The sequence below is a fragment of the Polypterus senegalus genome, chromosome 8 (assembly GCF_016835505.1).
Source record: "Polypterus senegalus isolate Bchr_013 chromosome 8, ASM1683550v1, whole genome shotgun sequence".
NCBI classification, from domain to species: Eukaryota; Metazoa; Chordata; class Cladistia; order Polypteriformes; family Polypteridae; genus Polypterus; species Polypterus senegalus.
The window spans coordinates 103,017,711-103,043,657 of NC_053161.1; the positions used below are offsets into that span (position 1 = coordinate 103,017,711).

The following is a 25,947-nucleotide window of genomic DNA, read 5'->3' on the forward strand; positions in this document are numbered from 1 at the left end:
GATAGTAAACCCAGGGAATGGTGTTAAACAGTGGCCCTGGATAAGCATAGTAAACCCTAATGCAATAAATAACAATAACTCAAGGGTATGATGTTAAACAGTCTCCTTTAGAATAGATGCTGACAAAACAAGAGAAGAAGTGGGCTGCTAGAGTGGAGAAAAGAAGAGCTGCTCAGGAAGCAGCAAGTGCATCAACCTCTGAGCAAACAAATGCTAAACGTACAGAGAAAGAGTATGAAAACTATGAATGCTCAAGTCAGGTGTATTCACTGCACAATATGCTACTGGTAATGAAATAAAGGCAATTACAGTTTGTTTGTCCTTCTCCACTTTAAGCCCATCTGGGAGTATACCGAACACAACTGTTAGTATATTGGCGATGCCTTGTATTTACGGGTGTACAAAGCAATGAATATAAAGCGGTCTCACAAAGTCAAACATTCCAGAGATATTATTATTGTTGGATGCAGAAAAAGCATTTGATATGATTGAATGGAACTACCTTTTCACTACATTAAAGAAATTTGGGTTTGGCCCGAACATTTGTGCATGGATCAGACTACTGCATACTAATCCAGAAGCTTCAGTTTGCATTAACAACATTAATTCAGACTACTTTAAACTAGAACGTGGTACCAGACAAGGATGCCCCTTGTCACCATTGCTATTTGCAATTGCCATTGAACCACTGGCAGTTCACTGTCGAAATGCTTATCAGATAAAGGGGATTATCACAGAAGGACTTGAACAGAAAATTTCTCTATATGCAGATGATATTGTACTGTATATATCAGACCCACAAAATACTGTGCCTGCAGTCCTAACAACACTTACAGAATTTCAAAAGATTTCTGGTCTCAGAATTAATTTGAATAAAATTGTGCTCTTTCCAGTGAATTCTCAAGCACACAATATTAGATTGGACACCTTCCCTTTTATCATTGCAAATCAGTTTAAATACCTAGGGGTAAATATCACAAGTAAATATAAAGCTCTTTATCAACAAAATTTTCGCCATCTGTATGGAAAACATTAAGCAAGACTTGCATATATGATCAACTCTTCATCTCACTCTAGCTAGAAGAATTAACGTTGTAAAGATGAATATCCTTCCTAAGTTTCTCTTTTTATTTCAAAACATTCTAATATACATCAATAAATCATTTTTAAACAATTAGATTCAACCATAACTTAATTTATTTTGAACTTAAAACATCCACGTACCTGAAGAGCGACCCTACAAAGACCTAAGGCAGAAGGTGGCATGGCTCTACCTAACTTTCAGTTTTATTACTGGGCAGCAAATATACAAGCTATAAAAACCTTGACATGGACACAAACAGATGATCATACACAGGCTTGGTCCGCAATAGAAATAAAATCCTGCAGAAAATCTTTATATTGCCTGCCTTGTGCCCCTATAAATGCAAGTTATCACCAATATACTAACAGCCCAATTGTGCTTCACTCACTAAGAATATGGAACCAATGTAGGAAGTATTTTAAGACAGAGAATCTTTTATCTGTTGCATCTCTGCACGAGAACCACCTTTTTCAACCCTTGCAAATATATGCACTTTTTAATATCTGGAAAACATTTGGGATTAAATTGCTTAGAGATCTTTATATGGACAACATCTTTGCATCCTATGAACAATTACATTCTAAATTTAACTTTCCAGCAACACATTTCTTTCACTATCTTCAAATTAGAAACTTTGTTAAACAGAACCTGCCCAATTTTCCTCATCTCCCACCTTCCTCTATGCTGGAAAAAATATTGCTCAGTTTCGAGGACTCAGACAGCATTTCTGCAATATATAAAATCATTTTACAGTCCCTCCCTTTCAAAGATCCAAGAGGATAGTGGGAAAAGGATCTCTCACTCTACATTTTAGAAAAGGAGTGGAAGGTAGCAATGCAGAGAATTCATTCGAGCTCCATATGCACAAAGCACACACTTATCCAACTCAAAATTATATATCGAGTACATCTGTCTCATTTAAAATTGTCCAAAATGTTTCAAGGGCAAGATCCAACCTGCGAACGCTGCAATCAAGTTCCAGCCTCACTGGGTCACATGTTTTGGGACTGCACCAAATTAACATTATTCTGGACAAACATTTTTAAGTGCCTTTCAGACAGCCTTGGTGTCACAATCCCTCCTAATCCACTATCAGCTGTGTTTGGTGTTTTTCCAGATGGGTTTAAAGTGGAGGACAAACAAACTGTGATTGCATTCACTACACGATTGGCATGTAGACTTATCTTGTTAAACTGGAAGAATCCAAACTCTCCTCATCTAAGTTAGTAGGTAACTGATGTTTTATATTATTTGAAATTGGAAAAAAATTAATTCTCATTTAGAGAATCTTTGCAGAACTTTTTCAAAACCTGGCAGGATCTAATCAATAACATTTTAGATTAAGCTCTTAAAGCACTGAGGAAGCAGATTCTCTTCCCATTTCTTTTTCTTCTCCATCTTTATCTGCTTATTAAACTCATCAACTTTTTTTACTAGCTTTAAGTTTTACTCCGTTGGCCATGCTCTCTTAATCAGGGGTGGGGGTTGATATGTTTTCAATCCTATTTTTTGTAAAAATGTATCCATTTGTATGAAATGATTACAATAAAATCAGTAAAATAAAAAAAAAACTGATTAATTCAGTGTTTGTGTTGCAATTACTTTGTACACTTTCTTTAATTTTTCACTTAAGCTGGCACTTAAGTACTCAATCTGCCTCAAGACTGTTTTAAGATATGAACAGGTAGGGGAGGTGATGGCGAAGGTGGTAGGGATGAGAACGGCGTCTGTATGCAAGCGCCCCATGGCCTCCCTGCTGCCAAGAGTTGATTCTACAATAATATAAAATAAAAATAAAAAGGAATAACCTTGGAGGTCAATCATCACCCCGAAATCGGGCAGTAGACGTCACATAGTATATGTGTACCAAAATTTCAGGTCAATAGGTAAAACGATTTGCGAGCTACAGGTGCTTTAAAATCCTGGACCCTAACCCTAATCCTGGACAGACAAATGGAGAGCCACAATAGCGTATTATATATAAATATTACCTCATAGATTTATCTTGCTCAACTAGAAGAGTCCTAATCCACCTCTGTTAAGTAAGTGGGTAACTGATATTATATACTATTTGAAATTGGGAAAATCTAATTCTGTTCAAAACTTTTTTAAAACTGGGCAGGATCCAGTCAATACTATTTTAGATTAAGCACTTTTATTAGGGAGAAATACTCCTTTTCCTCTATACTACTCTCAAAGGTTTTACTCTGGGTGTTGGCCTTTCTCTTTCTCCTAGGTGGGAGTTGAATTGAATTTAGTTTTGTTATGTTTGACTTGATTGTATAGAATGTTACATGCTTTAAATAAATTCAATAAATGGTAAATGGTAAATGGCCTGTATTTGATATAGCGCCTAACTAGAGTTCAAGAACCCCCCTAGGCGCTTTACAACACAACAGTCATTCACCCATTCACACACACATTCATACGCTGGTGATGATAAGCTACTATGTAGCCACAGCTGCCCTGGGGCACACTGACAGAAGTGAGGCTGCCGAACACTGGCGCCACCAATCCTTTCCGACCACCACCAGCAGGCAAGGTAGGTTAAGTGTCTTGCCCAAGGACACAACAGCTGCATTCTCATGCTGGGAGCCAGGATCGAACCTGCGACCCTCCGATTGCTGGACCACCCGCTCTACCGACTGAGCTAAAAAAAAAAAAACAGGAACAACTTAAATCCACAAAGGCATGGGTTTGTCTAAAGTGCTGCACAGATATGTTTGGCCCAATCTCATTTTCAATGTGTTTCAAACGTACTGGCAGTGGTTTAGAATAACATGTTCCGTTTGATCCTACATTTGCTTAGTTGTACTCCTCTCTTTCTTATATATCTTAATGACATTCATTCAGATAGTTATTATGAGATGACTGGTTACATATTTTTTACCCATCTGTTTATTGACACTCATATCAAATTAAACTTCTTTTTGGATATTTTTTGGTTCAAGCAATCTATTTTTCTTATCAAAATGATGTTACAATATCTCATTTTTATTTTGAACCTTTTTTCATCACCATTTTGTCAACTGCAAGAGTTGCTATTCTGTGTACCAGTTGTCTGGGAGGCTGTCTTGGTTACTGGAGGCATGTTTACGTAGGTCATGGACTCTAATTTATGATGGGTTTAAAGGTTACCTGTTCATTTATTCCGTATCTAAGGGAAAACCTATCTTTGTGTGCATTTTGCATGGTCTTGTTTTCTGAATTTTTCAATTTTGATTTTTGTCTCATGTCACAGCCTTGGTTGCCTTTGTTTCCAAGCTCCCAGTTTTGACCTTACACAATGTTTTGATCATGTCTCATCTCCTATTCAGTTTCCCAGAATTGTAGTTAGTGAAACTGTGAAATGTACACTGCACTAATACTGAAAGAACAGTGTATTCTCTGGGTAAATAGAGAAATTTCAAAAGACCTGGACAATCTTCAGAACAAGGCAACCGTTGAAAATGCAGTTTAATGTTGACAAGTGCAAAGTGCAGGAGAAAGGAACATTATATACATAAGATGGGAGATTATGACTTACACAAAGCAGATTCTGAAAAGGATTCATTCTCTAAGCAATAAAAAGAACCAAATAAAAAAGCAAATAAAATGTTAGATCTTATTGTAAAAATGTGAATATACATCTAGAAACATTTTGTTTAAATTCCATAATGTGTCAGTGAAACCACTTCTGAATTTCTGCAAGCATTTGTAGTGACCACATTACAAAAAAGACGTAACAACTCTAGAAGCTTCACAGAGAAGAACAACTAAGAATACCTGGGACTGTGACTGAAATACATGACCTACTGGGACAGGCAAAATTATTTAATCCTTTCTAGCTTTAGAGAAGAGAGAGAGAGAGGTTAGGAGCAAGTGCTGATACAGCGCATTGCCGCACCCACCATATGACAAACCAACTTGCGAACCCAGATTAGGACGCAAGTGCATCCGACTGAATAGGAACTAAATTGAGGAATACATTAATAAAATTCTTTTAATAATTCACATATTCAGGGACATAAGTCCAAAATAAAGGGAAGTGCACTTAAGATAAAAACCAGGAAGGGTTGTGGGCATCAGGAACAAACAGCCAAATGGAAAGTTGAAATGTTAACAACTTTTAAGAGTTGTTTGGGTGAAGTATTGAGACAAATACACAATTAAATTTCCCTGATGATTGGAATAGTCTCATTTGTCAGATTTGTCAGATTTGTCATGTTCTATGTGACTAGATTCTCTTCACTCAGAAGGTGTAACTGACAGTTGTCCCCACTGCACACCTGAGACACAAACTCAGGTCCTGTCTCTTCCAGGAGTCAAGAAAATAAATGCCTGAGACAGATCAGCCAAACATGAACTCCATCAGTCCAAATGATGAATCAGACTTCTGACCGCAAGGATATATCTTTCTTAACAGATGTCTTGTTCTATTTTTCCAACACTATGCTTATGTTTATGCAGTACTCATATTGTTTGAAAGTATCAAATTTATATAATGAAAACATATGACTATAAAATCAAACTAGCAGCAACAGCCCAAATTGTTGACACTCAGCCAAATGAAGGAGATTTTATGAAAAATGCTATATGAAATAATGATTAATTCACTCATTTAATTGAGAGGGTGACCACTTTTCAGGAAATGGGGGGCAATGCATGCTAACCATAATGTGGAAGAAATTACTGTAAATGATTTTATATGGCTCCTTTCTCAGTAGACATGCTCAACATCTGGAAGTGGGTGATTTTATTTTTTCACTCTTATGAACAGGCATTGAATCAATCAGTGTGGGCAAGTGAGAGTGGTCCCTATGATGGGCTGGCACACTGTCCTGGTTCACTTATGTGCCATGGGCTGCTGGCATAGGTATCAGCCCTTCCATTACCTTGAATGGTATCAGAATATTATGTCATGTTATACTGTAACTACCTTTAATCACCAGATGGCATCTCAGAGCTCAAATGACATTAATCCCCATTTTTTCATAAATTTTTTGAACCTGCGTAATCCGTCTTCAATATTATCTGACATGTCATGATTTCCTAATATCTTTAAAATAGATTTTTGTTTTAGATAATAATAAAAAAATAATAATAATAGATTTTATTTATATCGCGCTTTATATTTAACAATCTCAAAGTGCTACAAAATAAGAATAAAATTAACAAACAAAAAAATCTATAGAAATAATTTAACAAAAAGCCTTTCTAAAAAGATAAGTTTTTAGGTTTCGTTTGAAGGCATCGATTGACTGTGGGGCTCTCAAGTAGTCGGGGAGGGAATTCCACAGCCTCGGCGCCACCGAAGAAAAGGCTCTATCACCCATACTGCTAAGTTTAGTTCTGGGAACTTGAAGAGTGTTAGCATGCACAGAGCGAAGGGTGCGTGAGGATGTATGAGGAATAAGGAGTTCCTGTAAATACAGGGGAGCAGATCCATAAATGCACTGATGGGTAAGGAGGGAAACCTTGTACTCAATTCTAAGTGGTACAGGGAGCCAGTGAAGGGTTTTCAAGATAGGAGTGATGTGGTTATGCTATCGCACCCTCATCAGGATCCTGGCAGCGCTGTTCTGAATGTACTGAAGTCTCTGGATACTCTTGCCAGGAATCCCAATGAGGAGCGCATTACAGTAATCCAGCCTGGACGAGACAAAGGCATGGACAAGCCTCTCTGCATCTGCCAGGGTAATTGTTGGACGGAGTTTAGCAATGTTCCTGAGATGGTGAAAAGATGACTTACAGAGATGTTTAATGTGGGTGTCAAAAGTTAGTTGAGAATCCATTTTAACACCCAAGTTTGTAACAAATGTAGAAAGAGGTATCTTTTTTCCAGAAAAAGTGATACTGGTGATGGTAGTGGAACGAAGCTGGTGTGGTGTGCCAACTAAAATGGCTTCTGTTTTAGATCTGTTTAGCTGAAGGAAGTTGAGCCTCATCCATGCCTCTATTTCCTCCAAACAAATAGTCAGTAAGGATGTTGGCAGAGGAGCAGTAGAGGAGGTGGGAGTAGTCCTAAGATAAAGCTGAGTGTCATCGGCATAACAATGAAAAGAAAGACCATGTCTGCTAATGACACTTCCAAGGGGGAGCATATAAATGATGAAAAGGATGGGGCCCAAAACAGAGCCCTGTGGAACACCACAGGTAACATTATGGGTGTGAGATTTTGCGCTAAGATAAGGTAGTACACTGCGTAGACTGATAATTTGGTCAAATCTACAGATAAAATACTCCGCTCACTTCAAACATAACCTCTGCAGAAGAGCTATTATACTGAAGGAATTCCCTACTGCTCATATTTTGTATCAAACAAAAAAGCAATAATTAACTTTCTTACTTTAATATATTGCAACTGCATTTGGACTGAGGATACTCCCCAATGCATGCTAAAAAAGATCTGATTTTACTTTTCCTTCTCATAATGTAATAACGCCTTAAACAACTGATTCTACAGCACTGACAGTTACATCCTCCTAAAATGAATGTCTTCATATTCCAATCAAAACATCCACAGCCATGTATTTTGCCCCGTCAAGCATCGATCACATAAATTACACTACAAATAAGCAGTGGCTGACTGTCTTCCACTGACGAGAGTAGCAATCAAATAGATACCAGGCATTCACTCAAAAAGTCAATGAAGAAATCTCATACATGTATATATACTACCATTGTCTTGTCAAATAATGGGTGCAACACCTTGAATACAGACTTTTTCTTTCTGTTATTTTACTGTTTCATAATCCTTTTTAAAGAGAAGAAATTTTAAGGCTTGGCAATGGGCTAGAACAAAGTAAACGTTTTGAGACTTGTTTGCTTTCATTCAGAATATCATAATTTTTAAAAGCTTTTCATACCAGAAAAACTACTGCATAACAGTTATAGTACCTTTATGACCATCTTTAAAATACACAGGAATAGGCACAAACCTGGCTGGCAGCAATGAAGTAAACAATGTTTACTTCAGTTGGAAACTAATTAGATGTACTCATGTGCACAAAATTCTGAAAAAATATTTTTTAGAATATAATCTTAATTTCCATAGCCAGTCCTTCAGTCTATATTGTAAAACTATGGAAATCTAAATGCATAACTCTGTCCATTGGCTAGTTTTTAAGGCTAATGGGTAAGCCTTGCTTGCCAAGACTGTCACTCCTATACTTCTATTTCATTTTTTATTTAATAATAGTCAAGTAATTGTTTAGCATTTTTTTGCATTGATTTACTTTGCCAAACTCATTTTATGGAATTCTAGGTCGCCTGTGACCAGAACCAGAGTCTATCCCTGCATCACTGGGTACAAAGCAGGAATCAGTCTTGCAAAGTGTGCCAGCATTTCGCATGACCATCTCATACACATTCGGTCACAATGCAGTCAATTTAGACTTGCCAATTAACGTAGCATTTACGTTTTAGGGATATGAAGAGAAAACTGGAATATCTAGAGAATGTTCATGTAGACATTAAATGTAAACTCCATGTGCATATAAGACTTTCAAAATTAAATTAGAGATTGTTTTTGGCATATATACTGCAACAACATAGCAAGACTCTAGAGCCACAGTTGTACTGATATATAAATAAATACAGTAACTAAATAACAGTAGTAGAGGATCGGTCCTATTCAAAAGAGTGACATGTCACAGTAGTGACATAACAAATGAGTGAAACCTCAGATATAAATTTCAAAGGAGTGACAACCATCCAACCAACCATCCAAGTGGTGGGTAAGGCCACAACAATTTTTCTGGCGAGCGTACTTTCAGTTGTGTGTGGTAAGTGACTCGTTATGTCACTCCAATAAAATGTCACTCCTTTAATACAGTATTTATGTCACTCCTATGAAGTGCCACTCCTTAAAAAAGTAATATACAGTGCAATACAGTGCAATTGCAAATAAGCCAAGAAGTGGGTACACTACACAGTGAAGGACAAACAGGATCAGGTTACTGGGAGTTCAGTAACCTTATGGCCTGAAGGAAGATGCAGGTGGAACAAGTATTGAGGTTCTGGTAGTGATTCCCAGAAGACAGAAGTGAAAATGGGATGAACTGGATGGTTGACATCAGAGATGATGGATTCTGCTCTACTCAGATATCTTGTTGAGCAGATGGTATAATGCTGTGAAAGGTCAGCCCTAATTATTTTAGAAACTGTTCAGACAGCTCTTTGGAGGAGTTTGCGATTCTGGCAAGTCAGCCTACTAAACCACATTGTGTTTTAGTCAGGATACTTACAGTAGTGCAGCGGTAAATGTTTGTTAGGATAATAACTGGGTACAGGAATCAAACAGAAAATGCTGGACCTGTAAGACAGCAGTGCTAAACTCTGTGCTACTATAACACGCTGTATTTTTATTTATCATTTTTCATAAAGAAAACCAATGTATACTGAATATAATTGCAATTTACATTTTATTTTATTATTTAAAAGTTATTAATTTTTCTGATTATATCAGTTTACCCAAAATATTGTTTTTTTTTATATACAGTATAAGTTCATCAGCTCCTAATAGGTCTAATTTATTTTAACGACTTACTAAAGTTACACACAACTGACTAGTCATCATGACCACATTAAGTGCATTACATAAAGACTTTGGAATGACTCTAAAACAGAGTGAACTGATTCTTACTGGTTGGAGAAGTGAAAAATGACTGCAATGTCAAATGACTTCCCACTCTCATCTAAGCTGTTGTTTATTAAATAATGAACTTATTCCCACTTAATTTACCTGTGTGGCTGGGCAATGTTCCTAAACCTGCTAACTTAACTGCCAGTATTTAAATGTGCTATTAATCATATTCACTCCAATGACATGTTAAGCATATATATTTCCTAGGGGACTTTATTGAAGAGCAAAATGAAGTTAATCCAAATACAATTCAGTCTTATCACATGTTAAACTTTTACAGTACATATACATCAGTTTGTCAAGGCTCAACAGGGTAATTCGATGATGTGTCATTTTGTTATGCTTTATATTCCTGTTTTGGAAAAAAACAGCACTCTGTTTGCCTCAGAAGTTACATCAGGAGTTAAAGTTTCCCTAAAAGACCTATAACCAACATGTAATGCTGCAGGCTAGTGCCTTTTTGGCATATTGCCATTTTAATCTTTAATTATGCTTGCTTTCTCCCTATGTGCCACACATAATGATGAATATTTCTGCCTCACACCTCAGGAAGTTAGCGTCTGAACCCCAGATCTAATTGATGACTCTGTGGAGGATATATGGCCTTTATAAACTGAGGCAGTATGATTAAATAAGGGTGAGTCTCCTTCAGGGGACTAGTGACCAGTCTAGTGCATGGTTCCTGCCTGGTACCAGAGTTGCCAACAAACCCCCTGGCTCCCATGACCCTGAATAGGATTTGAAGAATTCCATTTAGATGTGGTGAGATAAACATACAGCATAGAATATGGTTTCGTAGAAATTGGATGGGCCAAAGTTTGCTATCTTGGAAACACAATTTTAAGTACATTCCATGAAACCATTTAAGTACTTCAACTAGATTAAAATAAAATGAGTTTGTTTTAGACTTGCTGGGTTTAAAATGGAAAATTCTATCTTAAATTAATTGAGCATGAATCCTACCATTACATTTAGGGATCTTTGAAGAAAATTTCATTACATGGCTAATCCCTTCTTAATCATACCACCTGTGCTTCAGAACAGGTCATCCACTTGAAGCTAAGCATGTTTGAGCCTGGATAGTACTTGGATGGGAGACCATCTAGGAAAAAAACTTGGGTTGCTGCAGAAAGAGGAGCTGGTGAGGCCAGTAGGGAGCACTGAGGTCCTGATTTTGTTTTGTCATTAGGGCTGGCCCAAGCCTTTATGGTGCCCTAAGCAGAACAAGATTTGGGGCCCCCTACCCCCTTAGCGCTGCCAAAACTAATATTGTCAATAATAATTTGCACACCTACTCAATTTAACACACCAATTATCACTTTTATTAGTTGTTGCTGTTGCTTACATTATACCAATGTCAGCCTGGCATGTCTTCACCCTTCTGTGGTATTAAACTTACCAAAGTGGTCTTGTGTTAATGTGCACTTTAATATTAAAAGTGAAGGTTTCCTAACCCGGTCCTCAGGCTCCCGTAGACACTTCAACTTTTTGTTTTATCCTAATTCTCAGCACCCTTGACTGGCTGTTAAGTATTACTGATTGCTTGGCTCTGTTGTAGAGGGGAGTTAGAAAAGTTAGACTGTCTATGGGGGTCTGAGGGCTGGGATGAAAATCCATATTCAAAGAGATACGGAACTTTCAGTACAGTACAGTGATAAGTTGTATACTAATTATGGTGTGTTGAAAAGTAACCAAATAAACCAATAGGCCATACATTTATTGTAAACATGTTTAACACTTTAATTGCTTTTTGTTAAAATATTTTCAACATGTAAAAGTGCAGAACAACTATCAACTTCACATTGAATAAAATAAAATATTTTAAAAATAAAAAATGCAACTCAAAACAAAGACAACATCAAATATATACTTAAATAATGACATAAAAAGAAAAGATGAACCTGTAACAACATTACAATAACTGCTCAAGAATAAAATATAAAGCTGAATAATTATGAAAACTATGTACAGATGTGCAAAGAAATTCCAAAGTAAAATTTAACGCATTTACTTTTTTTTTTAAGATAGTCTTATGTCTACCTCTTACAATCCACCTCAATATTACACTTTCACCTTAGAATCTCTCTTTCCTGGGTTTTGAGGGGGCAAAGTCATTCATGACATCCTTATAAGAGATCTGACGGCCAACTTTGTTGTTGATGCTAATCAGTGTAAGCCCACTCATTCTTTCTTGTACCATGGAAGATCTCAAGTCATTTGTGATTAATTTGAACTTAGAAGAGCTCCGCTCTGCAGACGCAACAGTCCTTGTCATGAATTCCTCCCCCTCACCCCCCAACTAGCTAACGATAGCCAAACATACCTTGACTGGACTGAATAACACTATTTAGCAAGTGATTATGGTGAAATGCTGAAGTTCATCATGTAACTTACCTTCATCTTGCTGTTTATTCTCATATTCTATTTTCTTCTTTCTTTTCTCTGCTCCAGAAGGATATGTCCTTTTCAGTTACATAACTTTTTTTTGCAACTTTTCGACGAAGAGAAGACTGTAACCTAATGTTAGTCTGACTGATTGCATCTAATATAATGTCCTTTGCAAAGCGTTTGAGTAGTCAGAAAAGCGCTATATAAATATAATCAATTAATTGAAAAAGGCAGATGTGATTAATACCTATGGTTTGTCCTCTTAATGAAAAAACAACAAAATTTTTATTCTGAAATCAGAATGTCAATCTTTTGGCTAATATAATTAAGCTGAAATCAGCTGTTTGCTCAGGCACTGATACAGTTAGTAGGTTATTTTACTACTAGCCCAACATTCATACAGTAAAAAGCCTGGGTGACTTTCAAAGGTGGCTAATGAGTCTTACTTACTGTACGTGAGTCAGATCACACAAAGTGAGATATACAAAGTGTAAATCTTTTGAGCTGCTGAATGAACATAAGAACATAAGAAATTTCACAAATGAATGGAGACCTTCAAATCCATCACGCCTGTTTGTTTAGCTAACAGCTAAGTTGTCCCAATATCCCATCCAGATTTTTCTCGAAGGTTGTCAAGATTTCAGCTTCAACTACATGTCTCAATAGTTTGTTCCAGAGTCCCACAACTCTTTGCATAAGGAATTGCTTCTTGGCTTCAGTTTTAAATGCATTGCCCCTTAACTTCCACTGATGACCTCATGTATGGGATTCACCCTTAAGCAAAAAGAATGTTGCTTTGATCTACTTTAGCAATGCCTTTGAGGATTTTAAATACCTGGATTAGGTCCCCACGTAGTCTCCTCTGCTCAAGACTAAACAGGTTTAGTTCTCTGTCAGAATCTGAGTCTGTCAGAGTAGAACATGCCCTTCAGTCCTGGGATGCACTTGGTTGCTCTTATCTGCACAGCTTCAAGTGATGCTATGTTTTTCTTGTACCGTGGTGGCCAGAATTGCACGCAATACACCAGATGTGGTCTTACATGTGCATTATATGGTTTGAGCCTAATGTCAACATAAGCCCCTAAATCCTTACCAGAGGTTGCTTCCTGTATGTCAATGTCTCCCATTTTGTATTTAAAATTGATGTTCTTTTTGCCCACATGTAGCACTTTGCACTTTTCTACATTAAACTGCATTTTTCAGGTGTTTGCCCAGTTCTGATGGTTGTCCAGGTCTTTGAATTCTTGTGTCTACCATCCCTCCAATTTTAGTGTCTATCCATCCATCTATTGTCCACCGCTTATCCGAGGTCGGGTCGCAGGGGCAGCAGCCTAGGCAGGGAAGCCCAGACCTCCCTCTCCCTGGCCACCTCCTGCTCCTCTATGGGGACCCCGAGGCATTCCCAGGCCAGCTGGGAGATATAATCCCTTCAGCATGTCCTGGGTCTGCCCCATGGCCTTCTCCCAGTGGGACATGCCCAGAACACCCTCCCCAGGGAGGCGTCCAGGGAACATCCTGACCAGTTGCCCAAACCACCTGAACTGACTCCTCTCAATGCGGAGAAGCAGCAACTCTACTCTACTCCGAGTCTCTCCCAGATAACTGAACTTCTCCCCCTACCTCTAAGGAAAAGTCCAGCCACCCTGCTGAGAAAACTTATTTTGGCTGCTTGTATCCATGATCTTGCTCTTTCGGTCACTACCCAAAGCTCGTGGCCATAGGTGAGGGTAGAAACATAGATCGACTGGTAAATCGTCAGCCTCGCCTTTTGGTCCAGCTGTCTCTTCACCACAACGGACCGTTGCAGAGCTCACATTACTGCGGATGCCGCACCTATCCGTCTATCAACCTCCCGCTCCATTCTTCCCTCACCCGTGAACAAGACCCCAAGATACTTGAACTTGAACATTTGAGGCAGTAATATGTTCCCAATCCGGAGAGAGCATTCCACCCTTTTCCGGCAGAGAACCATGGCCTTGGATTTAGAGGTGCTGACTCTCATCCCTGCCGCTTCACACTCAGCTTTGAACCGCTCCAGTGAGAGATGGAGGTCACTGTCCAATGAAGCCAACAGAACGACGTCCTCTGCAAATAGCAGAGACAAGATTCTGAGGTCACCGAACCAGACCCCCTCGCTCCTTGGCTGCACCTAGAAATTCTGTCCGTAAAACTTATGAACAAAATCGGTGACAAAGGGCAACCCTGGTGGAGTCCAACCTCAACAGGAAACGAGTTTGACTTATTACCGGCAATGCGGGCCAAGCTCCTGCTCTTCCTGTACAGGGACTGAATGGCTTGTAACAACAAGCCTTGTACCCCGTACTCTTGGAGCATACCCCACAGGATGCTTTGAGGGATACGGTCGAATGCCTTCTCCAAATCCACAAAACACATGTGGACTGGTTGGGCAAACTCCCATGCCCCCTCCAGGATTCTGGCCAGGGTGTAGAGCTGGTCCAGTGTTCCATGGCCAGGACGGAATCCGCATTGTTCCTCTTGAATCCAAGATTCGAACATCGACCAAAATCTCTCCTCCAGTACCCCTGAATAGACCTTACCGGGGAGGCTGAGGAGTGTGATCCCTCTATAGTTGGAGCACATCCTCCAGTCACCCTTCTTAAAAAGGGGGACCACCAACCCGTTTTGCCAGTCCAGAGGCACTGCCTCCGATGTCCATGCGATGTTGCAGAGACGTGTCAACCAGGACAGCCCCACAACATCCAGAGCATTGAGGAACCCAGGGTGAACCTCGTCAACCGACAACCTTGTGGCCACAGCTCCGTTCTGCTGCTTCGACAATGGAGGCTAAGAACATGGCCCATTCAGACTCGATGTCCTTTGCCTCCCTTGGAGTGAAGTTGAAGTTCTGCCGGAGGTGGCAGTTAAAGATCTTTCTGGCCGGTTCCTCTGCCAGACTGTTCCCAGCAGACCCTCTTTATACGTTTGGGTCTGCCTGGTCTGTCCGGCAGCATCTCCTGCCATCTGATCCAACTTACCACCAGGTGGTGATCAGTTGAAAGCTCAGCGCCTCTCTTCATCCAAGTGTCCAAGACATAAGGTCGCAGATCCGATGACACGATTACAAAATCGATCATCGAGCTGCGACCTCGGGCATCCTGGCGCCAAGTGCACTTATGGACACCCTTATGCTCGAACATGGTGTTTGTTATGGACAATCCATGGCCAGCACAGAAGTCCAACAACTGAACACCACCCGAGTTTAGATCGGGGAGGCCGTGCCTCCCAATCACACCTCTCCAGGTTTCACTGTCGTTGCTGATGTGAGCGTTTAAGTCTCCCAGCAGGACGACAGAGTCACCAGGAGCCATGCCTCGCAGTGCTTCTTCCAGGGACTCCAAGAAGGCTGGGTACTCTGAACTGCCATTCGGCACATAAGAGCAAACAACAGTCAATTTTAGTGTCATCTGCAAATTTAACAAGTTTACTAAGTATATCAGAACCAATGTTATTAATATAAATCAGAAAAAGTAATACTGTAAAGATAGACCCCTGAGGAACTCCACTGATGTGGAGAATTCTCCTCTTATCTGTTTTCTTTGTCTCCTGCCCATTAAACAGTTAAAGATCCAATTTTGTAGGTTGCCTCTGATGCCTACTGCTTCTAGTTTCAGAATTAATGTTTGGTATGGGACAGTACCAATGGTGTGGGACTTTATCAAAGGCTTTTTGAAAGTCAAGGTTTGTAGTTTGCTTTGTTTTTGTCAACTATTCCATTTGCTTCTTCAAAAAATCTAAAAGATTGGTTCAGGTCCTTTCCTCTCATTAACCCAGTTGGCTGTTATTTAGAATATTATTTCATTTAGGTAATTTTCTAATTTATTTCTTATTAATAGTTTCCATAATTTTACATGGCACAGAAGTAAGACTAATTGGTCTGTAATTACTAGGATCCATTTTGTCTCCCTTCTTGAAGATTGGTTTCACACTTTGCATTCCTCAGCTACTTCTTCTTTCTGAAGTGAGTGCTGAAATGAAGTGACTGATGAAATATGCCAAATTAGAGCTTATAGATGACATCTTTCATTTCTTTCAATACAATTGGTAAGCTCCCATCAGCTCCAGGGGTTTCGTCTTCAGTGTATTGAGAGTTTGAAGCACATCTGACTCTTCTATTTTAAATTCTATGAACTCAGAGTTTGTTTTTATTTCTGCATTAGGCATTCCACTTGTTTCTTCCTTCATAAATACTTGGGTGAAATATTTGTTCATTTTCATTTTCATTTGCTTGCTCTTCATTTTAGCTTCTCTAGCAAAGAAATGGCAAAAACACACAAATTCCTCTTGGAGAGTAACAAGGATTGGGTTCATACATAAGAGATAAGAGAAAGCTACCCTAACCACTAATCTGCCATGTCTCCTTGTTTTGAAAGCATTATGGAAAACTTTAGCAAGAATAAATATGCTTTAGAAGTCATGTTGCTTATATTATTCAGATTCAGATGCCAGATCTCCCCAGGATGCTCTGTAAATGCTTTCCTTCATCTGTTATTAATTCCAAAGGGGATGTCTCACAGATATCTTAAAGATTTTTACATCAAGTCCTCAGAGGGAGAGTCTGATTCTCAGAGGGGTGCCTCTTTACTATGGGATGGGAACTGTGCTCATATACACTGAGGTTTAATGATGTTAACTCAGTCGAGAAACATCTAAATAGGATTTAACACAAGTTCAACTTTTACAAGCCCTTTGCCCTCTTATGGAAATGATTTAGTTCAATTTCATGGTAATTCCATCTTTTCAAAAAGCATTATGAGTATTTCATATGATTCCTTGCATAGGGGCATCACTGTCGTGTCAAGATCCATCCATCCATTATCCAACCCGCTATATCTTAACTACAGGGTCACGGGAGTCTGCTGGAGCCAATCCCAGCCAACACAGGGCGCAAGGCAGGAAACAAACCCAGGGCAGGGCGCCAACCCACCGCAGGTCATGTCAAGATGATCAACTTTATTCATCATGATAATCACATAATTTTATAGTATAACTCTATGCCTTTTCCCTTCCATCATATCTGATAAAAGGTAAGGTTCAAGCAGTAACCTTAGTAAGATATATATGGAGTCTACTTGCCTTGGAGGTCTGGCCTACATCCTTGCTTTCCTCCACATATTTACCTCATCTGAGATCAATGCATAAAAGTACCTTGATTGTCAGAAATGCACATGTATCTGAAAGTTGCCTGGGGGAGCCTGGGAGTAAATCACTATGCCTTTCATTCAGTTCTGAAATGGGTACAAAAAAAATCCTAATATTTTGGAAGAATTGTTATTAGGGTAGCACAGTGGGAAAGTGGTTATTAGCCACTGTTTCTTCGAGGCTTCTATATCCTAAATTTGAAACTTGTGCCAGGTTGCTGTTTATGTAATTCTTATAAATTCTCATAGTGTGTTTTTTCTTTGTGTTGTCTGGTTTCCACACACATCCCTAAAAATGTGGATTAAAAAAGTAAGGATACTGATTAATCGCCATTAACGTGTGATTAAATGTTTTAACTCAATGCTTTAATGCATTAATTAAATCCAGTTAATCTGGCCACACTTCACACTTTGCTAACAAAGCAGCACCAAACAAACCCATGTCTCTTAATAGTAGTGATGTAGCATTGCCACATAAATCTCTCTTATGTGTGCTTTTTGTCACTGCCTAGGTTTCCACACATTTAACGTGTGGGAGCTTTCTTCTTTCTAGGACTGAGAGTGGAAAGGCAGTGACTGACAGCATCAGCCTTTGAGGGTGTGATTTCCAAGTTTCTGTCAGGAACTGTTACAGTTGGTAGCCAATTAGAGGTCAGGCCGCTAAATACAAATAGAGAAAGAAAAAAAGCCATTGTGAGATGTCTCATTAAAGCGTTCTTTTGATTGGAAAAAATGACAGGAAAATCCCCTTAAACCAACCATTCATCCATCCATTTTCTCCTCCTGGGATGGGGCATTCCCAGACCAGCTGAGAGATATAATTCCTCCTCTGCTTGGCATGTCCTGGGTCTGCCCTGAGGTATTCAGGGTGTAGTTTCTTCCAACCATCTGTGCTCCTCATTATAAATCTAAGTCTGTATCAAGACACACTTTGAAAGAAGGTCATTTCTGCCACTTTCATCTCAATCGAGCTCTTTCAGTCACTACCAAAAACTCATGACCATAGGTGAGGATAGGGACGTAGATTCAGTGGTAAATTCAGAGCTTTACATTTTGGCTCAGCTCTCTCTTCCTCATGACTGACTGATACAATATCTGCATAACTGAAGATGCTGTTCTGATCCATCTGTCATTCTCCTCCCTTCTTCACTCACTTGTTCCAAGACCTCAAGATACTTAAGCTCCTTAACCTGGGGATGAGGTGTAAATAAACCGGTATAAATAAACTGGTCTGTTTAATTCTAATAGTCAGAAAATCAATAATGTCTTATTTCTCATCAAGACAGCATCATCAACAGTAACTTGCCTTATGATGTGGCTCAAAATATAAAAAAATTACTTTGAGTTGTTCACAGATGACTGTTTTACTGTTTATTCAATTGGTTCTGTTACATAAAAGTTTTAAATAAACTGGTATAATGTAATATGCCCAGGCAACTGGTTATTAAAACTGTTTTATATTAGAAAGTAATTACTAAGTTATTTCTCCTTTATAGGAAAACAGTATTATGAAATGCATACATTTTTGATAAATATGCAGTTAATTTCAAATAAAAATTGTAATTGTATGATTAATAGTGATTACATTTTTTAACAGAGCAGCTTTTATACTGTATAAAGTAATTGGCAAGTTTTAATTGGCTAAGTTTCTGTGTGCATGAATGAGCCTTATAAGGAGCTTCTGCCCCATCTGAAAGTGGTTCCTAGATATCACCAAATTCAGCCAAAATAAGATCTAGCCTCCCTTGACCCTAGACAGGTTTAAGCAGTAATAAGAATGTTATCTTAGGTTCTATGTCATTATTAACTGAGGTGTATACACTATATAATACATTGTTGTATATCTCTTTAGGCCTGTCGCCACGGTCATGTTCAGCACTTGGAACACCTACTATTCTATGGAGCAGATATGAGTGCCCAAAATGCGTCTGGAAACACTGCCCTCCATGTCTGTGCTCTCTACAACCAGGTAAAGAGTCTTGAAAACAATTTAATAACATGGTTGATCTATTTATCTGCTTATGCAAGACATCTGTGAGACTGGAGCTATACAGTAGAAGTCTACTTGATTCAGTACACCTACCTCATTTTTTGATGGTTCCTCATTTTACTCAAAGCTATTTGAATCTGAAGGTGCAACACATGAGTGTTGTCAATTCCAATGAGTCCTGTAGTTGTTGCAAGTTGCTAATAATGGATCTCTACTCCATATTGTTTGTCATATATTATCCCAACAAAGTTTGATCAGTAATGTTTATGTGGTAACAATGCTGAAATTAGAAGCATTTTCCTGGGTAATTTCCATGACATACTGAAATGTGTGATGTGGAGCTTTATTTTGCTGAAAGACTATTCAGGAGTTGAAACACATTGCAAACAAATTTTGCTTTGTGTGCAAATAAACACACACCAAGCCAATATATCTTGCCACTGCCCTGCAATGTTGACATTCAGGAGGATACAGCAATGGATTTGTGGGGTTTATTTGTATATTCTGGTCATCCTGTCAATGTGAATGTACAGTATCATAGATGCTTTACTATTACTTTTGCTAGCTGTGTTACTCATCTAGAACATATTGAAATCGAAGTAAACAATATAGGTCTGCAGCTCACCATCTATTGGAATCTATTTTGTAATGATTATAGTAACAAAGTGTATTGCATTTGTAATTCCAACAGACGGTGCATCACAAACATTTGTAGTTATAGAATGCATTGCTACAGATTTTTGTGATGCACTGTCTTTTGGACTTAAAAATGCAATGCATGTCTCTGGTATATGCCAGTGGGTACTGGAGTTTATGATGCACCATGAATGACAAATGCAATGCATTTTATCTCTACAAATGTTTGTGATGTGCCATTTGTTGAAATGAGAGAAACATAACAGCCGCACAGACACACAGACACATATCCTTTTATTAAGGTGGATAATGTAATTGAGTATTATTATTATTATTATTATTTTATCTGAATATAATTACAAAAAAACTATAGTGGTCATATATACTTTGTGCAATTGAAGTTTAGCAAGTGACATCATACAGTGAGCTGAAGGCAGGAGTTGAACAGGCAAATCCTCTAAGCTCTATGTCATTGCCAAAACACCACATTTCTTTTAAGCTAAGTTATGATTTTCCAGTCATTCAACTTCATTGTTTGTGTTCTATAGCTGACTGCAACTTTACCTTATTGAAATGTCAAAATTCCTCCCACACACACACATCCATCCATCCATTATCCAACCCGCTATATCCAAAGACAGGGTCACGGGGGTCTGCTGGAGCCAATCCCAGCCAACACAGGCGCAAGGCAGGAAACAAACCCTGTGGAGGGTGCCAGCCCACCACAGACACACACACATAATCCTACTAATAGTACATGTTCCATATGATGCAGTCACTAATTTTGCCATCATTTACATGTACCTAATAATACGGTCACTTAGTGCCTAAATGTTGATACTTCAATAAATGTACTCTGCACTTTTTAGAGAACTCTGAATGTATGCTAAGCCTGCCATTACACTGCTTGTCATATTCAGTAGAATAACATGGACCTTAATGACCCCCATGGTATTTCACTGAGCCTCTATCAGAATTACCTGGTGTGAGGTTTGCCTACTTAAAGCAAAGGCTACTTCCTCAAAACAGCTCATGCATGACTCATATCTTTTACAGAGGCTGCAAGCTTGTGTTCTGGTGAAGGTGGTTCATTTGCGCCCTACTGATAATACTACATTCATTTATTGTCAAGAAATGTATTTTTTTAATGTTCATGAAATATTTGAATCTGTCAATAGTCTGAAGATGTATTTATTTAGTCCTGTGGACTTAGTATTCATCTAATCAAGCAATAATCCTTTCATATAGAAATAACAATTTACTTGAGCACAATGCTAAATTTACTTTCAATCTTTTGTTTATAAGAAACAATAGCCCAGTGCCAATCTGCTTCAGAGATTCACGCTTTGATCAGCATGCCACTGATTTCCTGTAGAGAACACATACACAGTCAGCACAGCTTTGTGTCACCTCACAGAGGAGCTATTAAACATGTTACCTCATGATTTATTTACATTTGTTTATTTAGCTGATGTTTTCATCCAATGTGAATGACAAATCACAGATGCACAGAGCAGTAGCTGATACACAGTACTTGTACAAGTGCAGTGGTAGCATGTTAAAGGTGGAATCAGTGGCACGAACTTAGCTGTAAGTCCTGTAGATTTATACTTCAGTGTTAGAGGCGAAAGGGCTGAATAGCCTGCAGTTAAAAATCAAGTGGGTGCTTATTTTTTTTGAAGCAGACAATTTTGTAATTGGCTGTGCCGATTTAGGACACAGCCTCCAATGTGAAATTTCTTTTCCTTATGGACATGTGTTCAAAAAATCCTCCCTTCTGTTAGCTGCTCTGATCTGCAGGTAAGCAATGTCAGAAACGAATATTTACTGTAGTTTTTTTAATATAAATATTGTATTTAGTGATTTAGTGCTCAATTGATAAAAAAGTCTATCAGGCTTTTTTGAAGTATTGCATATTTTCTGTATGAATATTTTAAAAAAATAGAACGTGTGACCTTGTATATACAGTAAATAAATGTGCTTGGAAAATATTATTTTATTATGTAAAACTCTAAAGACTACATTTTTGTGAAGTAGATATTTCAAAATAATACATGATTTTTTCTGCATTAAGTAAACCACCATTACCTTATTGCAAATTCATGTCAGTAAGGTCCTGCACCAGTAATATATTAATGTGAATTCCAGAACACCAGAATTGTAGTCTGTTCAAAAAATTTTGCTCCATTAATCTGCTAAGGCTATTTATATTAGCTTATGATTTTGTAGACTTTGATCAGGTGAACAGTAAAATGTATTTAGAAGCTATTAATATAAATTTGTTGGAATTCAAAGACTGCCTTTGTAGATTTATTGAGCCATTCTAAGCAAAAAAGTACATAAGTATGTCTCCAAGTCTGAAATGCTGATAAAAAAGTAAATGTTGTCTAACGTATAATTAGAATAAAAACAGGGCAGAAAATGGATGAATGCAGGTGATCATTAGGGTGTAGCAAATAATGGTTTTAATTGTCTGTGTAAAGTTCATAAATAGAATTTCAAATGAGGCCCCCTTTGTCAACACTGTATTCTCCCACTCAGAAGCATATCTGTAGCACTACTAGAACTTAGCAGTTTGAGGTCGTATGGTGTAGTAGTGCCTTTTGTGTGGTCTTGAGTTGTTGTTTTTACTGAATGGATCTGTAGCAACTAAAGCAAATGGTTTGAAAAATGACATCATTTATGAAATTCATTCAGCCAGTGTGTTTCTTTGTGCTGGTCCCAAGCCCGGATAAATGGGGAGGGTTACGTCAGGAAGGGCATCTGGTGTAAAATTTTGTCAAATCAATATGCTGGCAGATGATCTGCTGTGGCAACCCCTAACAGGAATAGCTGAAAGAAGAAGAAGAAGAAGATTCTTCACACAAAGCACAAGGACTAATAGGGTATGGAAGCGCAGGTGACTGAGTAACATTTCAGAAGCACAGTAACCATTATAAATGGATAAAGAATAAGCCTGTGGATGTAGTGCTTTCTATATTTAATTATTTATAACTATACACAGCACCTATTCCCCTAGCAAAGTTGCATTTAATATTTTAAATTAATTTTAATGAAACAATACATTAAAGATGTCTGTTGAGAACTGCAAGACGCATTCACTTCTAAGAGCTATAGTATGGTTATGTATGAATAGATTACTGGCACTACCCTAAGTTTGACCAAATATGTAAGTTTTTATGTAGTATTATTATTATTATCCCAGACTGCTTACAAAAACAAATCGTCATACATAAAATAGGAGTAATTTGAACTTACAGAGCTAACAAGCAACAGATAACAAAGTTTAAATTCAAGCACAAGACGTTGTCACAAAAACGAGACATAAACAGATAAAGGTTTGGGGCAGCCACCCATATAATATGGTATCCTGGCTGCAAAAGTCATTTTTATCAGATAACCAGCACTGAAGTGCATACAACTGAGTCCAAAACAAGACTGAGGGAAAAGGGGCAGGCTTTTAAAGGGGAAGACAGGAAGTGAGGTCATAAAGATCGGGTACATGTTCTTCATTCATTGGATCGAGCCCGGACATGACGTCAGAGGGGCCGGAGCTGGTAAGGTCTACTTCCATTGGCTCGGTCCCAGAAGTGACGTCAAGAGAGCCAGGTGGAATCTCCCGGGAATGGTCTACAGGAAAGGGAGAAAAAGAGTCAGTGCTCTCTGCCACATCCCGACATGCCTCAGAACTGCCTTCACTCAAGCCCTTTAGCAGCCTACCATGCGCACATGTGTGACAACATTTATTACAATTTTTCTCAAAACTAAAGTGGCTTGGTCATTGACTGATTCTGTGGACTGTAGCTGTTACAAATTGGGACAAACTATTAAAATTATTTCATATTCTAAATACATTTATCTTGCTGCTCTGTTGTTGGATCTTTGGTGGGTTTTATCCTCAGAAAGTGATAATTCATGAGTGCTTTATATTAATAATATAGTTATAAATCAGTACAGATTAATTTCTGTTTAATGTTAAGTATGTCACTTTTGCATTTTGCAACTGTATTGCTAGAAAGAAACTAAAGGACTAGGTTATTAAGGAGGTGTTTTGATTGAAAGAGAGGGACTCATCAGGGTCACACCAATGTTACCATTAGTATTCAATGGCAAAAGGATAATGCTATCAAGAGCAATTTTTAATCACATTTGCTCTCAAATTTGTGTAAAACTATGCAAAGGTGTGGAGCTCAGTGTAACCTCTGCATCACTTCATAGACTTTATCTTATACTTACGAGATTGGGCTCACAGTCCTCCAGCATAACCTACTTTGAACCTTGAAAGAAAATCAAATCAAATAAATATTCCAGTTTCTAAAGTTTTTTATGGATATATGATCTAAGTATTTTAGCCCTGCTATACTCATACATTTTAATAATATGTTTAATATCAAAAATAGACAGTGGCAATAAGTATTCCACAGGGAACAAGCAGCTTTAGAATATATGAATCAGTTATTATTATTCACTAGAGTGTAAAATGAAGAATATAAAATAAACAAAATAGTTAAAGAAATCAAAGTAGTTTAATATCTAAATACTTGACTTGGCAAGTGAATCTTATTTTTGCTCTAATTTGTGAAAGGCTGATCTTATTTTCACAGAAGTCTCAATATTTTGTCTTTATACATGTTTATTTTCAGTTGAAAAAATAATTTCATAAGGAGCAACATGCAGCTAAAAGGTTTGAAGAATATATTTTCACAAGTGACACAAGGTAGTGAAAAATGGTGTGTGATTGCATTTCATAATCAATGTTGTTTAAAATATGTATTTACTTTAATTCATGGGAGATTGAGAAGAAGATATGAAAGTATTTGGTACAAGCAGGGGGTCTTTATTATAAGTTGCTAATAAAATTTTCAAAGCCGCTGTGAAAACAATTGATGGCTTAAATTTTAGTAATATTTTACTAATTTAGTAATCACTACTGATTGTCTAATTGGCAGTTAATCAATCTCAGCCTGTGTTTATATAATGTAAAAAAGTGAGAAATCACTTTCAGTAACTTTATTTTACAGTCATGCTTTATCCTTAAATGACATGTATCCATAGCATACATATTGTATAAAACACACATTCAAAAGTAGACAATCCCAATCATGAAAATTTGATTAGCTGCCAATTAGATAGTCAGTAGTGTGGACAATTTACACTACAGCCAAGATATAAACATTCAGTATTTTCAGCTATTCAGTAAAATACAATACCTCTTTATTTCTTTTTGCTTTTGATTTCTTTAAAATCATACAGTGAGATGTCAATGGACACATTAAAAAGGGCACATAAAAAGAAGCAAACTGGCTAAATGGTGTAAGTCTTCAAAATGAAAACGTTGTATTTGAATTTATTGGACAATGAAAGAGATTCCAACTTTTTTAGAGATATGATATTGCAGATGTCTGATGGAGCAAGGTGTGTGACAGCAACTTTGGGGCTTGCTTATATTTTAAGAGACTGTGAAATGACTTACTGTGGGTTTATAAAGTTGTCATTACCATCTGTAGGTCCAGAGCAGTGGCAGTATCACAACTACAGAGTATAGTGGCGGAGGTACAGTATATGTATAAGAGTTATGTCACTCACGCTCTCACAGTCAAAAGTCCTACTTCCTCAGAGGAAGGATTTTCTACAATTCAATAGCAACAGCATCTACTGACACACAGTCAAGTCAAGTCAAGTTGGGGAGCATGCACTGGTACAGTGCGTTGCTGCACCCACTACATGTTGAAACAGCTCCGGATCCCAGTTGGCAACCCCCCAGGCAGACACGCAGTCCAGTCCTACCCTCCAGAAATGACCCTCTATCTGCCGTAGCCAGGTGTTACGTAAGCAACCCCTTGGCCTGGTCCAGCCTCTTGGGTCCCCAACAATGAGGATCTTATGGGCCCGATCACACTCTGGGAAACGTGCCACATGGCCGTAAGTGCCGTAACTGACGCTCCCTCACAATGCAGGTAATGTGCCTCATTCGGGACTCCATGAGCAAACGCTCATTAGACACAAAGTCAAACCAACGGTACCCAAGGATTTTCCAGTGAGACACAGTACCAAAGGAGTCCAG

At 38.2% G+C, this 25,947-nt stretch overlaps 1 protein-coding gene across 11 annotated transcripts in view; it reads left to right on the plus strand.

Moving 5' to 3' along the window:
* The window catches only part of shank3a (SH3 and multiple ankyrin repeat domains 3a), a 1,684,705-nt gene that overhangs the window by 846,968 nt on the left and 811,790 nt on the right, over positions 1–25,947 (plus strand). For all 11 annotated transcript variants that reach the window (XR_005634694.1, XM_039761519.1, XM_039761518.1 and 8 more), the window contains one exon: positions 19,110–19,226. Coding sequence is in view for 10 of the 11 variants with exons in the window: in XM_039761519.1 (XP_039617453.1) it covers positions 19,110–19,226 (117 nt within the window). In the remaining variant the exon portion in view is untranslated. The remainder of the gene's footprint in view (positions 1–19,109; positions 19,227–25,947) is intronic.